Source organism: Mobula hypostoma, chromosome 10, assembly GCF_963921235.1.
Source record: "Mobula hypostoma chromosome 10, sMobHyp1.1, whole genome shotgun sequence".
In the NCBI taxonomy this organism is placed as follows: Eukaryota; Metazoa; Chordata; class Chondrichthyes; order Myliobatiformes; family Myliobatidae; genus Mobula; species Mobula hypostoma.
The window spans coordinates 36,317,903-36,333,585 of NC_086106.1; the positions used below are offsets into that span (position 1 = coordinate 36,317,903).

The 15,683-nt window shown below is 45.0% G+C and overlaps 1 protein-coding gene across 1 annotated transcript in view; it reads right to left on the reverse strand.

Moving 5' to 3' along the window:
• Window positions 1-15,683, reverse strand: part of LOC134352512 (serine/threonine-protein phosphatase 2A 65 kDa regulatory subunit A alpha isoform-like) — a 67,190-nt gene that overhangs the window by 22,407 nt on the left and 29,100 nt on the right. The window contains exons 12-14 of the mRNA XM_063059778.1: window positions 12,689-12,823; window positions 7,561-7,734; window positions 619-679 (exon numbers count right to left, since the gene is read on the reverse strand). Of these exons, the coding sequence (XP_062915848.1) occupies window positions 619-679; window positions 7,561-7,734; window positions 12,689-12,823 (370 nt within the window). The remainder of the gene's footprint in view (window positions 1-618; window positions 680-7,560; window positions 7,735-12,688; window positions 12,824-15,683) is intronic.

Here is a 15,683-nt window from a genome sequence, read left to right on the forward strand (position 1 = left end):
GATCCGCAATGAATACTTCGCTTTAGTAATCACCAGTGCGAGGGACCTTGATGCTTGTGAGGGCAGTGATATGCTGCAACATGTTGACATTGAGAAAGAGGATGTTCTGGAATTTTGAAAAGCTCTAGGATAGATAAGTCCCCGGGGCCAGATGTGATATACCCCAGGGTTACTACGGGAAGCAAGGGAAGAGATTGCTGCACCTCTAGTGACGATCTGGGCATCCTCACTGGCCAGTCCTCACCGGAGGAAGTACCAGATGATTGGAAGTTGGCAAATGTTATTTCCTTGTTCAGGAAAGAGTGTAGGGATGACCCTGGGAATTATAGACCAGTCAGTTTTACTTCACCGGTGGGCAAATTATAGGAGAAGATTCTTACAGACAGGATTTACAAGAAGCATAGTCTGGTTCGGGAGAGTCAGCATGGCTTTGTGAGGGGCATGTCGTGTCTTGAGCCTGACCCAATCCTTTGAGGAAGTGACAAAGCACGATGAAGGATTTTTGGTTAGGCACCTGGTAGGGTCACTCAGCATCATGGAAGCACCAGTAAGATGACATGGACAACTTTGAAGGACTTTCATTCAACAAAAGTAACGATTCATCAAGGCTATACTCACCGTGATCCACCAGCCACGTCATGCACAAGGAGTTCAACTTCTCATCAAAAAACTCCACTCCCTAAACAGGTTTTGACAAAAAAAGAACGTTGATAAAATCACCCCTCGAATTTCGAGTAGAACATGCCAACTTGCCACATTTGCATTCTAGCCATCTTCACCTTTCGCTACTTACCAGTACAGTTTGCTAACTCCTTTGAGCCAATGGTGAAGGGGTCACACAAGAAAGACTGGCAACGTGCTCTAATAAACTGCACAAAACGAGATTGTGCCGTGGCAGAAGGCTACACAGAAGATACCCTATCTAAGGTACTTGCATCTAGTATTTTGACTATCCTTAATTAATTTCTTTGTGCCAATACCGGGACTATGATCCATGAAAAATAGGGAAAAACTTAAAAGTGTCCAATGGTTTAATGCAGACAGTAAGAACGTTACTAACTACTATCGGTGGCGTAGCAGTTGGCGTGACACTATTACAGCTTGGGAATTCTGATGTCACCTGTAAGGAGCAAGTACATTTTCCCTGTGCAACGCGCGGGTTTCCTCTCACAATCCAAAGACGCACCAGTTGGGAGGTTAATTCATCACTGTTACCTGTCCGCTGTTTAGGCTAGGGTTGGATCAGAGATTGCTGGGCAGCATGGTTCGAAGGGCAGGAAGGGCCTTATTCCTCAGTGTATCTTTAAATAAATAACCCAGTGAATCCTATGCTACCACATCCACAGCAGGGTGCTACTTCAACTTCACGATTTAAATGTAATTATGCATGTGCTGGATTATTTAGATTACAGATCCCACACTCCTGACCCGCACAGTATCTCTCTTCGACATGACAGTGCACCATTCTACATTCACGTCTCCCATGTGGTTAATACATTCCACTTTCTACATTCAGTCAGTGGGAATAAGTTAGCCTTTGCATAATTCTCAGGTTACTTTGCTTCATATCCAGCACAGCTAACAATTCCCAGGGTAACCACGTGGCTGAGTCGTCCAACCACAAGCTCTGCCCGTGACTCTGACTCAGACCTTGACAACCCTTTACCATAGAAAGTACAGCACAGAAACAGGCCTTTTGGCCCTTCTTGGATGTGCTGAACCATTTTCTGCCTGGTCCCACTGACCTGCACACGTACCACATCCCTCCATATGCCTCCCATTCATGTATCTGTCCAATTTATTCTTAAATATTAAAAAAGAACCCGTATTTACCACCTCGTCTGGCAGCTCATTCCATACTCTCACCACTGTCTGTGTGAAGAAGCCCCCACCTAACGTTCCCTTTAAACTTTTCCCCCCTCACCCTTAACCCATGTCCTCTGGTTTTTTTCTCCCCTTGCCTCAGTGGAAAAGGCCTGCTTGCATTCACTCTATCTATACTCATCATAATTTTATATACCTCTATCAAATCTCCCCTCGTTCTTCTACGCTCCAGGGAATAGTCCTAACCTATTCAACCTTTCTCTGTAACTGAGTTTCTCAAGTCCCGGCAACATCCTTGTAAACCTTCTCTGCACTCTTTCAACCTTATTTATATCCTTCCTGTAATTTGGTGACCAAAACTGAACACAATATTCCAGATTCGGCCTCACCAATGCCTTATACAACCTCATCATAACATTCCAGCTCTTATACTCAATACTTTAATAAAGGCCAACGTACCAAAAGCACTCTTTACGACCCTAGCTACCTGTGACGCTACTTTTAGGGAATTTTGTATCTGTATTCCCAGATCCCTCTGTTCCACTGCACTCCTCCGTGCCTTACCATTAACCCTGTATGTTCTACCTTGGTTTGTCCTTCCAACGTGCAATACCTCACACTTGTCTGTATTAAACTCCATCTGCCATTTTTCAGCCCGTTTTTCCAGCTGGTCCAAGTCCCTCTGCAGGCTCTGAAAATCTTCCTCACTGTCTACAACACCTCCAATCTTTGTGTCATCAGCAAATTTGCTGATCCAATTTACCACGTTATCATCCAGATCATTGATATAGATGACAAATAACAATGGACCCAGCACTGATCCCTGTGGCACACCACTAGTCACAGGCCTCCACAGAGAAGCAATTCTCCACTACCACTCTTTGGCTTCTTCCATTGAGCCAATGTCTAATCCAATTTACCACCTCTCCATGTATACCGAGCGACTGAATTTTCCTAACTAACCTCCCATGCGGGACCTTATCAAAGGCCTCACTGAAGAAAATCTACTTTGTGTTTGCACACCGAAACTGAGAGCGATTTGCTTCCTTAAAACCAAATACATACTAAATCCGGTATGATACAGGAGAGCTTAAGTAAGCTACAGAGAGTTATAAAATTAGTCAGCTCCGTCGTGTGCTCCAGCCTCCATATTATCCAGGATATCTTCAAGGAGCGGTGCCTCAAAAAGACAGTGTCCATCATTAAGGACCCACATCACCCTCTTCTCACTGCCACTACCAGAAAGGAGGGACAATTTGTCTGAAGACACACACTTACTGATTCAGGAACAGCTTCCTCCCCTCTGCCATACGATTTTTAAGTGGACACCGAACCCATGAACACTACCTCACTACTCCTGCTAGTTACCGAGACAGAGGAGGAATCTACAACAACCAGTTTACAACCAGCACGTCTTTGGGATGGAGAAGGAAATCGGAGCGCCTGGCAGAAACAGAGATGAGGAGTTATTTCTTCAGCCAGAGGGTGGCAAATCTGTGGAATTCACTTCCATGGACAACCGTGGAGGCCAAGATATTGGGTATAATTAAAATGGAGGCTGACAGGCTCTTCATTAATCAGGGCGTGAAAGGATACGGGGAGAAGACAGGAGAATAGGGTTTGAGAGGGATCACAAATCAGCCATGGTGGAATGTCGGAGCAGACTCAATGGGCTGAATGGACTAATTCTGCTCTCAAGGTCATTTGCTTCCAAACAATTGGTTTATTGATCATTACAGAATATCTCTCTGGTGCTTCCCTCTCCGTTCCCTTTTTCCCAATCAAAGATTCAAAGGTTCATTTTTTTTTCAAACATCTCTTTATTGCTTTTACAGAATGAAAAGAAAACACATTCCATCATCCATAGGTTTGAAAGTGCAACAAGGTTAAAGAAAAAGGGAAAAATGAAATACATAAGAAATAAAAGGAAAAAAAAACGCACAACAAAAGCAAACACCCTGCCATTAAAAAAAAAGCTGTCAATTCAATTTGTTACTTTCATCATCCCAAATATTGTTCTCCAGAAACTTGTAGAAAATGTCCCAAATTTCCCGAAATTTGCCAAGTTTGTTTTTCTGTGATGTAGTTTATCTTTTCCAGAGCAAGATACGAAGTCATTCCTTTCAGCCATTGTGAAAGTCCACTGGTTGTTGGTTTCTTCCATGAATAGGCTATGCAACGTTTGGCTTCCAAAAAACAAATATTAAGCAGAGATCTTGCACTTTTGGAGGTTAGAAAGTCCTTTGGATAAATGTTCAGAATACATAATTTAGGATCAAGGAGCACCTTTTTTCCAATAATCTGACTAATCAAATCCAGCACCTTCTTCCAGAAGCAGATTATCTGGGGCACTCACACATACAATGGAACAGAGACCCCTTTTAGTGATTACATTTAAAGCATGTGTCTGGAATGTTGGGGCTAAAGTGACGAAACCTGACTGGAGTAATGTACTGTCTGGTTATCCGTTTAGAATGAGTGTTCACTGACTGGGTTTGAACTGAGGAACAAGCTTCTGACCACTCTTTTTCTGACAGATTCTCATGCAAATCAGTTCTCCATGCTTGTAGCATGTTGTTTGATGACTCTTTGCATTTACTTGCAAACGATTTGTATGTAGCCCCCGGTAAGCCTCAGACTCGCTCAGCTCGCTTTCGTCTAGGGGGAGCAGCCTTCAGCCCCGCCAAACGGGGAGATCAAGTTTGTGTGGATGCTGCGTGATGTACCCCAAACCGCCAATTAACAGACAGTACGCCATATACGATTAAATGATTACACTTCATAAGTATTTCTTGGTGATGGGTTGGTAGAAACAAATACAATAAAGGTGCCAAGTCAGTAACTCTATCAGTTGGGTGCACACTCGTTGGAGCTCTTACAGAACCGGGTCCCCCTTCCCCCAATCGATGTCCTCTGAACTCCGCTAACCCACAAATGGGACCACCCTCGGTGATCCACCAAACACTCCACACGAGTCTGTCCTCGCCTCCTCTCCTCGCTGAAGACCCTGGGCCTCGGACTCCCGCTCGGGGTCCGTGCCATCGCCCAGCTTACAGCATCTCTCTCCTCGCGTCTCCTCTCTCTGTCCCCATCGTGCCTTCTGCCCAAAGCCCACGATAAACAATAGCTCACGGACACACAAGAAAGAATACCATCTATCCCAATTGGTTAGCAAATGAATACAATTCCTGTATCAGTAATGATAACCCAAGCAAGCTGCTCCAGAGAACCACTGTCTCAGCAGTTAACAGTACAGAGAAGCCATTTTATTAGCCTTAGCAAGTAACATAAAAGAAGAAACCCTTACATGTATAATTCAGACACTTGTCCCCTAGCTTCAGATAATTTCAGAGTGATGTCTTCGAGGGTAAATAAAGGAGGGAGCTTCAAACTGTAACTTTGCCTGGACATGATAAAACTTCGCAACTAAAGGTATTTACAAAAGTGTTTTGTTGGAATTCCATATGTGGCCTTGAGTTCTTCAAATGACATAAATGTATTGCCATTATAAAGATCAGACACCTTAGCTATGCCTCGGGGTGACCAAGTTTTAAAACCAGGATCCGCTCTGCCGGGCTGGAGCTATCATTTACAAAGATAGGAGTAAACTGGGATAACTGTGATGTCTCTCCCATTTACGCAACAGCATCGTGCCAAATCATTATTGTATTTTTTAAGAAAGGGTTTTTAGATTGTTTGACCAGTTTTTTCTTATTTGCTGAATACATACATAGTTCTAGAGGGATATTGATCAACTGGGATTCCATTGAGACCCAAGGAGGGGAGTGATCCTTAACAAAATAAATCATTCCTGCTCTAATTTGGGCCGCCCAGAACTACCATATAAGATTTGGTAGCTGTAAGCCAACTCTATCATACGGCAGATATAACAGGGAAAGCCTGAGTCTTGGACATCTATTATTCCAGATGAAATTAGAAAAAAATTTCTTTAATAAGTAAAAGAAAGATGATGGAAGAGAAAGTGGGATAGATTGAAAAAGGTACAGGAATTTCAGTAAAATTGACATTTTTAGAATGTTTATGCGTCCAATCAAATTTATGAGTAATTTCGTCCATCTGTTTGTAAGTTGAATAACTGAGTCTGTGAGAGGTTTATAATTAGTTGGGATAATTTTATCAATAGTAGGAGTAATTTTAACACCCAAATAGGTAAACCCTGTTCTGACAAAGTGACGTCATCCATGTACAGGGCTATGCGATGTTCCACATCTCCTATAGTTATTCCTGCTATGTTAGCCTGTTTTCAGATTGCCATAGCAAGTGGCGCAATGGCCAGGATAAACAGGAGGGGAGATAGGGGACAGCCCTGTCTTCTTCCCCGTTGGAGTTTAAAAGGTGCCGAAAAAAGCCCGTTAGTTAAAACTTCAGCCTGTGGGTTAGAATACAGAAGCTGTATCTCAGAAATTTTCCCCCTATTCCACACCACTCTGTCGAAGGCTTTCTTGGCATCCAATGACAGAATAGCGCCATCAGAGCTTCCAGATTTTTCATGAAGTATATTAAGCACTCTTCGAATGTTGTGGAAGCCCTGCCTTCCCTTATAAATCCATTTTGGTCAGGGTGGACCATTTTTGGCAACAGTGGCTCCAGCCTCCTAACTAATACCTTACAGAGAATTTTGAGATCATCGTTCAGAAGTGAGATTAACCTATAAGATCCACAAAGGGATGGTGGTTTTCCAGGTTTTAACAGTAGTGTGATTGCCGCCATATTAAGAGAGGAGGGAAGGGATCCAGTGTCAAATGACTCCTGATACATATCAAGCAGAGGTGCTACCAGTTTAGTCTTAAAGATTTTATATATTTCAATCGGAATTTCCATTGGGCCCGGGAGTTTTCCCTCCCTTCATGTTAGTTATAGCTTCAGACAATTCTTTAGCCTCTGAGTTAAACCCCAGTGAGGTCAAGGACGTTTCATCTCGGGGTATAAATTGTAACAAGTCGAGAAATTCCTATTGTATTTGTGCAGCTGAATCTGAATATTCTGAGCTGTACAGATCTTGGTAAAATCTCAAAAAGATATTGTTTATTTCCTCTCCGACAACCGTTGTCACCCCCTCATCTTATTGTATGGAGTTTATTGCCCTTTCTCTTTGTGTCTGTTTGATGTGCAGGCCAAAGGTTCACTTATTATCATGTACAACTCTGAAATTTGTCTTCCCCAGATAGCCAGGAAACAAAGAAAAAACATGAAAGTCATTGAATAACATCCTGATCATCAGCACCCCCCCAAAACCACCCCTCCCTCCACACAGAAAATGGAACAGTAACAACCCCAGCCCACCCCCCGCACAAAAACCAACAGAACATTTTACCCCCAAACACCCTCCCCTCGCACAACAAAATGAAAAGAAACAGGCAATATAAAAACAGAATATAAAATCCGTAAGTCTGACAAAGTCCGCAGTCCTTAAACAGGGGCCTAAACCTGATGGTCTAAACCAGGGGTTTCCACCCCTGCTTGGTTAATTGTCAATTAAAAAAAAGTTTGGGAGCCCCGAGTCTAAAGTAAGACTACCAATGTCAGTGGGCTACAAGTATAATTGTTACTATCGCACATTTGCTTCTGGTGCAAAAGGAAAGGAGATGTTCAAAGTTATTTCCGTCTTTAAACTAAAGTTTCAATTTAATATGGGCAATCATTTCCATTCTGTAAATCATCCATATGGAAGCATTGCTAATAGACTATAAAAACATTTTAGAATAAACCACTCACCAACAGCCCTGCAAGCAGAGGCATGTACTCGATTATCGCAAGGCGCACTCTCCATTTGGCATCTTCTGCTAATTCTGCAATGGCTGGCAGGAGAGACTGTGATAACTGGTGAATTCCAATAACTTCATTCACGCAGTCCAGATTGGAGATAATGTTCAAACGGACCTCAGGGCACTAGGAAGGAAAGGCAATTTTCTGAGTACAGCAAAGGTGAAAAACGTTCATACTGCGAACGCTGTCTGACAAACACACTGGCGCTCCCCAGACTCTCTGCTTTCAAAGTATCATCTTGGACATTTATGAAATATTAATCCCACAAAAGAAATATGAATGCCACTTTCACACTTACAGTACTTGGGCACATGCACATCTAGCCAGGGTGCTAAAGACTTTTGCACAGAACTGTACTTGCCAACGTGCAGCGGAGAGCAAGTTTGTAAATCTGGCGGGAGCACAGGATGTTGGGAATGGTGAGAGTGGAGTACCCACGGGAGGGGTGTGGGACAGGTGGCTGAGGAGGACTGCCAGGGGCAGGAGGGGTTGGCACGAATGCTGAGGCTTTATAAGGCATTGGTCAGAACGCAGTTGGGGGTATAGTGAGCAGCTTTGGGCCCTTTATCTAAGATGCGCTGGTATTAGAGAGGGTTCACGAGAATGATCCTGGGAATGAAACATACAAGAGGAGTGCTTGACGTCTCTGGCTCTGTCCTCGATGGAGTTCAGACGGGAAGGAAGAGGGGTGAATCTCATTGAAACTTATGGAATATTAAGAGGCCTAGAACAGAGAGGAGGTTTCCTGTGACCAGAGGGCACAGCCTCAGAATAGAGGGACATCCATTTAGAACAGAGCTGAGAGGAAATTTCTTCAGGAAAGGGTGGTGGATCTGTGGAATCCATCAACGCTGACGGCTGTGGAGGACCAGCCATTGGGTATATTTAACGTGGAGGCTGACAGGTTCTTGATTAGTCAGGGTGTTAAAGGTTACCGGGGAGAAGGCAGGAGAATGGGGCCAAGAGGGTAATAAGCTAGCCATGATGGAATGGCTAAGCAGACACGATGGGCTGAGTGGCCTAATCCTGTTCCTGAGTCTTAATTGTCCTTTATCGTCCGTTCACTCTTCCTGAGTGCAGGCGAGTTCCTCGGGAGGGCCATGGGAGGAAACAACGGTCATTTTGTAAAAAGCTGCATTTCACAAAAGAAAAACACTTGAATTTCTGCGTTTGAGAAATCTTTCTGCACCTTTGGCATAAATAGATGCAAAATACTAATTACTATTAAATTATCCAACAGTTCAAATCATTAGCCAGAGAAAGTGGCTCACCTGAGGACTGGGAGAAATTCAGAGTTCAGCAGAGGAGGACAAAGGGCTTAATTAGGAAGGGGAAAAAAGATTATGAGAGAAAACTGGCAGCGAACATAAAAACTGACTGTAAAAGCTTTTATAGATATGTAAGAAGGAAAAGACTGGTAAAGACAATTGTAGGTCCCCTGCAGACAGAAACAGGTGAATTGATTATGGGGAGCAAGGACATGGCAGACCAATTGAATAATTACTTTGGTTCTGTCTTCACTAAGGAGGACATAAATAATCTTCCAGAAATGGTAGGGGACAGAGGGTCCAGTGAGATGGAGGAACTGAGCGAAATACATGTTAGTAGGGAAGTGGTGTTAGGTAAATTGAAGGGAATGAAGGCAGATAAATCCCCAGGGCCAGATGGTCTGCGTCCCAGAGTAATTAAGGAAGTAGCCCAAGAAATAGTGGATGCATTCGTGATAATTTTTCAAAACTCGTTAGATTCTGGACTAGTTCCTGAGGATTGGAGGGTGGCTAATGTAACCCCACTTTTTAAAAAAGGAGGGAGAGAGAAACCGGGGAATTATAGACCAGTTAGCCTAACGTCGGTGGTGGGGAAACTGCTGGAGTCAGTTATCTAAGATGTGATAACAGCACATTTGGAAAGCGCTGAAATCATCGGACAAAGTCAGCGTGGATTTGTGAAAGGAAAATCATGTCTTACGAATCTCAGAGAATTTTTTGAGGATGTAACTAGTAGAGTGGATAGGGGAGAACCAGTGGATGTGGTATATTTGGATTGTCAAAAGGCTTTTGACAAGGTCCCACACAGGAGATTAGTCTGCAAACTTAAAGCACATGGTATTGGGGGTAAGGTATTGATGTGGATAGAGAATTGGTCAGCAGACAGGAAGCAAAGAGTGGGAATAAACGGGACCTTTTCAGAATGGCAGGCCGTGACTAGTGGGGTACCGCAAGGCTCAGTGCTGGGACCCCAGTTGTTTACAATATATATTAATGACTTGGATGAGGGAATTAAATGCAGCATCTCCAAGTTTGCGGATGACACAAAGCTGGGCAGCAGTGTTAGCTGTGAGGAGGATGCTAAGAGGATGCAGAGTGACTTGGATAGGTTGGGTGAGTGGGCAAATTCATGGCAGATGCAATTTAATGTGGATAAATGTGAAGTTATCCACTTTGGTGGCAAAAAGAGGAAAACAGATTATTATCTGAATGGTGGCCGATTAGGAAAAGGGGAGGTGCAACGAGACCTGGGTGTCATTATAAACCAGTCATTGAAAGTGGGCATGCAGGTACAGCAGGCGGTGAAAAAGGCGAATGGTATGCTGGCATTTATAGCGAAAGGATTCGAGTACAGGAGCAGGGAGGTTCTACTGCAGTTGTACAAGGCCTTGGTGAGACCACACCTGGAGTATTGTGTGCAGTTTTGGTCCCCTAATCTGAGGAAAGACATCCTTGCCATAGAGGGAGTACAATGAAGGTTCCCAGATTGAGTCCTGGGATGGCAGGACTTTCATATGAAGAAAGACTGGATGAACTGGGTTTGTACTCGTTGGAATTTAGAAGATTGAGGGGGGATCTGATTGAAATGTATAAAATCCTAAAGGGATTGGACAGGCTAGATGCAGGAAGATTGTTCCCGATGTTGGGGACGTCCAGAACAAGGGGTCACAGTTTGAGGATAAAGGGGAAGCCTTTTAGGACCGAGATAAGGAAAAACTTCTTCACACAGAGAGTGGTGAATCTGTGGAATTCTCTGCCACTGGAAACAGTTGAGGCCAGTTCATTGGCTATATTTAAGCGGGAGTTAGATATGGCCGTTGCGGCTACGGGGATCAGGGGGTATAGAGGGAAGGCTGGGGCGGGGTTCTCAGTTGGATGATCAGCCATAATCATTATCAAGGGCGGTGCAGGCTCGAAGGGCCGAATGGCCTACTCCTGCACCTATTTTCTATGTTTCTATGATTCGGCAGGCTTTTTTCTTGATTTCATTTCAAACTAACAAATAATTCAAGGCTGGAATTAACAGCTGACAATTTGAAGATGTACACTTGGAATCTGTCAGCTGTGCCTGGAAAATCGAGGCATTTCCGACATTTGGGGAATCTTTTCAGATGTAGCACATGAAGGGAATCAAGTCTGCAGACATTGGAAATCCAGAGCAACTCACCCAAAACGCTGGAGGAACTCAGCAGCTCAGGCAGCGTCTATGGGAATGAGTAAACAGTCGGTGTTTCAGGCCGAGGCCTTTTATCGGGACTGTAAAGGGAGGGGGAAGATGCTAGGATATAAAGGTGAGGAGATGGGAAGGAGGCCAGCTGGAAGGTGTTAGGTGAAGACAGGTGAGTGGGAAAGGTCAATGGCTGGAGAAGAAAGAATCTGAGAGAGGAGAGGAGAAGAGAGTGGACCACAGGAGAGATGGAAGGAGGTGGGGACCCAGGGAGAAGTAATAGACAGGTGAGAAGTAAAAGCTCAGAGTGGGGAATTGAGGAAGGAGAGGGGAGGGGAGAGATTTTTTTTTACATATTTAAAAATAATTTTAATTCTGTAAAAATAATGAAAGAGTGCAAATTTCCATATGAATTAAAAAATCCAGAATTTGCACATGCAACAGTTTTGTTTAAGTTCACGCCAAAATAAATAAGGAACTTGATGGATGGAAAAATAACCGCTCCATCACACCATTAACCGATTCATCTTTAATCCAATATGCACTAAGAATACAAACTAGCTCACATCACTGCTTCTAAAGAACGTACTGCACATTTGCTCTTATCTAAAGTTCTCAAACTAAAAGAACAGTTCGAGAGACTCCGGTGGAAGAAACAGTTGTTATTCCATTCATGATTCATAATAACATAAGAAATCGGAGCAGGAGTAGGCCATCCGGCCCATCAAGCCTGCCCCGCCATTCAGTAAGATCATGGCTGACCTGTCCATAAACTCAGCTTCATCTACCTGCCTTTTCCCCACAGCCCTTAATTCCCCTACTATCTATCCTCTCCAGCCCTTCATCTTTCCCACCCATCACCTGCCTTCAACTCCCCTCCCCTACACACCAACCTATCCCATCACCTGGTGTACCTATCACCTACCAGCTTATACTCCCCCCACCCTCCCAATCTTCTTATTCTCGTGCCTTCCCCCTTCCTTTCCAGTCCTGACGAAGGGTGTCAGCCCAAGGGTTCATTCCCCTCCATAGATGCTGCCTGACCTGCTGAGTTCCTCCAGCATTGTGTGTGTGTGTGTGTGTGTGTGTGTGTGTGTGTGTGTGTGTGTGTGTGTGTGTGTGTATGTGTGCGTGCGTGCGTGTGGCTGTGGATTGCCAGTATCTGCAGAATCTGTGATTATAACACTTTAGAATGCTGGACATCACCGCGCAGCTCCAAGCAAACGGCAGTTACAATGTTTGTCAACAGGAAAGAAAGCAGATGAACATGGGCCAACTGCTCTCCCCTTCCAGGAATCAGTATCAGTGAGAGTAAAAGCCTGGACACATCAGTCTGTATTGCAACACATCCCGTTCTGGCACACTTATCCAGACACCTGTATCTTGTGGTGGAGCATGGACTGCTCGTCACCTTCAGCAGATGTACAAGTTCCAGAGACGACAACCAACTTTTTGATCGCCTAATGAACAATAAGTGACCTTTCATCAGCACTCTTGACTTGACAACAGCTTTCAAACAGCACAGAGAAGAAAGCTCTCCATTGGTGTTTGCCTGATTTCGGTAGGCTATTCAAAAATTATCCACCATGCCCACCAGTCACACAAGGGGTATGTTAAAGTTTGTACTGCATGATAAAATTACCTTATCTTTGAGCTGAGCCAAGAACAGGGGAAGCAGGTGCTCAACAGTGCTGTCCTTGCCCAGGATGGTGGACAAGCCCATAATAACAGAGGCCAGAGCTGACTTCACGTGTTGATTGGTGTCAGACACAAGTTCCTGGAAAAGAAACCCATGAAATGATTAAATGAAAACCTATACAGATATCTCAGTCAACACGCACAAAAGGCTGGAGGAACTCAGCAGGCCAGGCAGCACCTACAGAAACGTCGACTGTACTGTTCCCCATAGAAGCTACCTGGCCTGCCGAGTCCCTTCAGCATTTTGTGAGTGTGGCTCGAATTTCCAGCATCTGCAGATTTTCTCTTGTTTGTCGTTAGATATCTCAGTCATGTTGCCATCCTGCTCCACATTCTTATAATCCACCTGGTCAGTCATGGATCATTCTTAAATAATTTCTTTTACAGTTTGATATTCTAGTTTATATAAATCATGGAACAGAACCGGCCCTATAACCCACAATGTTATACTTAAATTCCTAATCAAGTGGGCAATCTAATCTACACGATATCCATATTCTTCTGCTTTCCTCACATTCGTGAGCTTATCTAAACGTCATTGAAAGTGCCCGATATATCTGCCTCTACCATCACTCCAGGCAGTCAACACCATGTTAAAAAACCAGCAACACACACAAGATGCTGGAGGAACTCAGCAGGCCAGGCAGCACCTGTGGAGAAAAGGACAGTCGACATTTCTGTCCAAAACCCTTTGGCAGGACTCAGCCCTTTGGGAGAGGGGGAGGGAGCGGGAGAGGGGGATGGGACGGGAGAGGGGGATGGGACGGGAGAGGGGGAGGGGGTGGGAGAGGGGGATGGGACGGGAGAGGGGGATGGGACAGGAATGGGGCGGGAGAGGGGGATGGGACGGGTGAGGGGGATGGGACGGCAGAGGGGGATGGAGTGGGAGAGGGGGATGGGGACGGAGTGGGAGACGGGGATGGGACGGGAATGGGGCGGGAGAGGGGGATGGGACGGGTGAGGGGGATGGGACGGCAGAGGGGGAGGGAGTGGGAGAGGGGGATGGGGACGGAGTGGGAGAGGGGGATGGGACGGGAGAGGGGGATGGGACGGGAGAGGGGGATGGGATGGGAGAGGGGGATGGGAGAGGGGGCAAGATGTGACTCGTGCTTGGACATTGAGCTTTTCCAGTTACAAGCAGTTCACAGTGATAAATGGTGCCTGAATCCTCGTTTCAGGCCCACCCAAAATACTGAGGGACTTTTTCCTGAAGTGAATGAGATGAGTTGCTGCATTAATTTTAGATAGACTGGATAACCAGCCAAGAATTTGAGAAGGCATATTACCTTAAGATACGGCAAAATGTGACTTATTATGACAGTCTCCCTGCAATCTACTGGCAAGTTTTCACAGAAATCTGCAAGATAGAGTACTGCATGTTAGAGAGTTATTCTCAAACAAAACAATGGAGTCAGAGAAAAGTACAGCACAGAAACAGGCCCTTCAGCCCATCTATTCTGTGCCAATCCATTTAAATTGCCTCCTCCCATCGACCTGCATCTGGACCATAGCCCTCAATACCACGACCATCTACGTGCCCATCCAAACTTCTCTTAAACGTTGAAATGGAGCTTGCACGCACCACTTGCGCTGGCAGCTCGTTCCACACTCTCACCACAATGATAAATCAATAAAGTTTACCAGATTAAGCAATTGCTGAAAAGCATCTGCCTTAATATTTGTATCTTCTCAGAAGATAGTGGCAAGAGAAAACATACATTCTGAAGCACAATTTAAGTCACACAAGGAAAAGCAAGGCCAACACCTACAGTGTAAACATCAAGAGTCAGACAGCACAGGTTCAATTCTGGCACATCTGTACGGTCTCCCTGGAGTAAACCCCGAGGGAAAAATCCGGAGCCGGATTCTCCGAGGCCGTCCTACGTTGAGTTCAACGCTGACTGGCAACTCCTGCGACGCCACTGGTACCAAACTGTATCGGTCCTTTGGATTCATCAGATGCGTGGAGAGGGGGAGCCTGCTACATGGGCAACAGCTTGCTCTCCATATCATACTGCCCTGGCTTACATATCACGTAGACAGCTGCACGTAACATCCATGGTGGACCCTGACCAACGGAGGGCCTCGGGTTAGGCAGTCAGTGATACAAATGTAAAGAACAGCATTCACTCTTTTTCACAATCTGACAACCTTTCAAGACTCTGCACAAGCAATGAAGTGCACTTTGTAAGGAGCAGCCACCATCGAAACATGAAGTCAAGTGGCACACAATTCCTTTCCATTTGCTGTCATCCAGTTCTGGGATCAGATCAGGATGCCAAAGGGGAGGCATGCTGGCATGCTGTTCTCACTTGGAGAAGTGTCACCTGGATATGTGGTACCACATTAAATAGAGTCATAGAAAAGCACAGAGCAGAAAAGGCCCTTTGGCCCCTCTCGTTCATTCTGAGCAATTCAAACTGTCCACTCCCATCTGCCTGCACCTGGACCACAACCACCGCCCCCCCCCCCCCCGGCCCCATATCCGTACTATCCATGTACCTATCCAAACTTCTCTTAAATATTGAAATCAAAACTGCATGGACCACTTGTGCTGGCAGCTCGTTCCACTCTCATGACCCTCTGTGTGAAGAAGTTTCCCCTCATGTTCCCGTTAAACTTGTCACCTTTCACCCTTAACCCATGACCTCTGGTTGTTGTCCAACCCAACCTCAGTGGAAAAAACTTGCTTGCATTTATCCCATCCATACCCCCCCATAATATTGTACCTCCATCAAATCTCCTCTCAATCTTCTGCATTCTGAAGAACACAGTCCTAACCTATTCAATCTTTCCTTCTAAGTCAGGTCCTCCAGACCAGGAAACATCCTTGTAAATTTTCTCTCCATTCTTTCAACTTTACATCTTTCACAGGAGTTCAAAGTTCAGGGGTGTCCAGGGAAGGGGTCGCACCTCTGGTGAAGGGGCTTGTCGTGTCC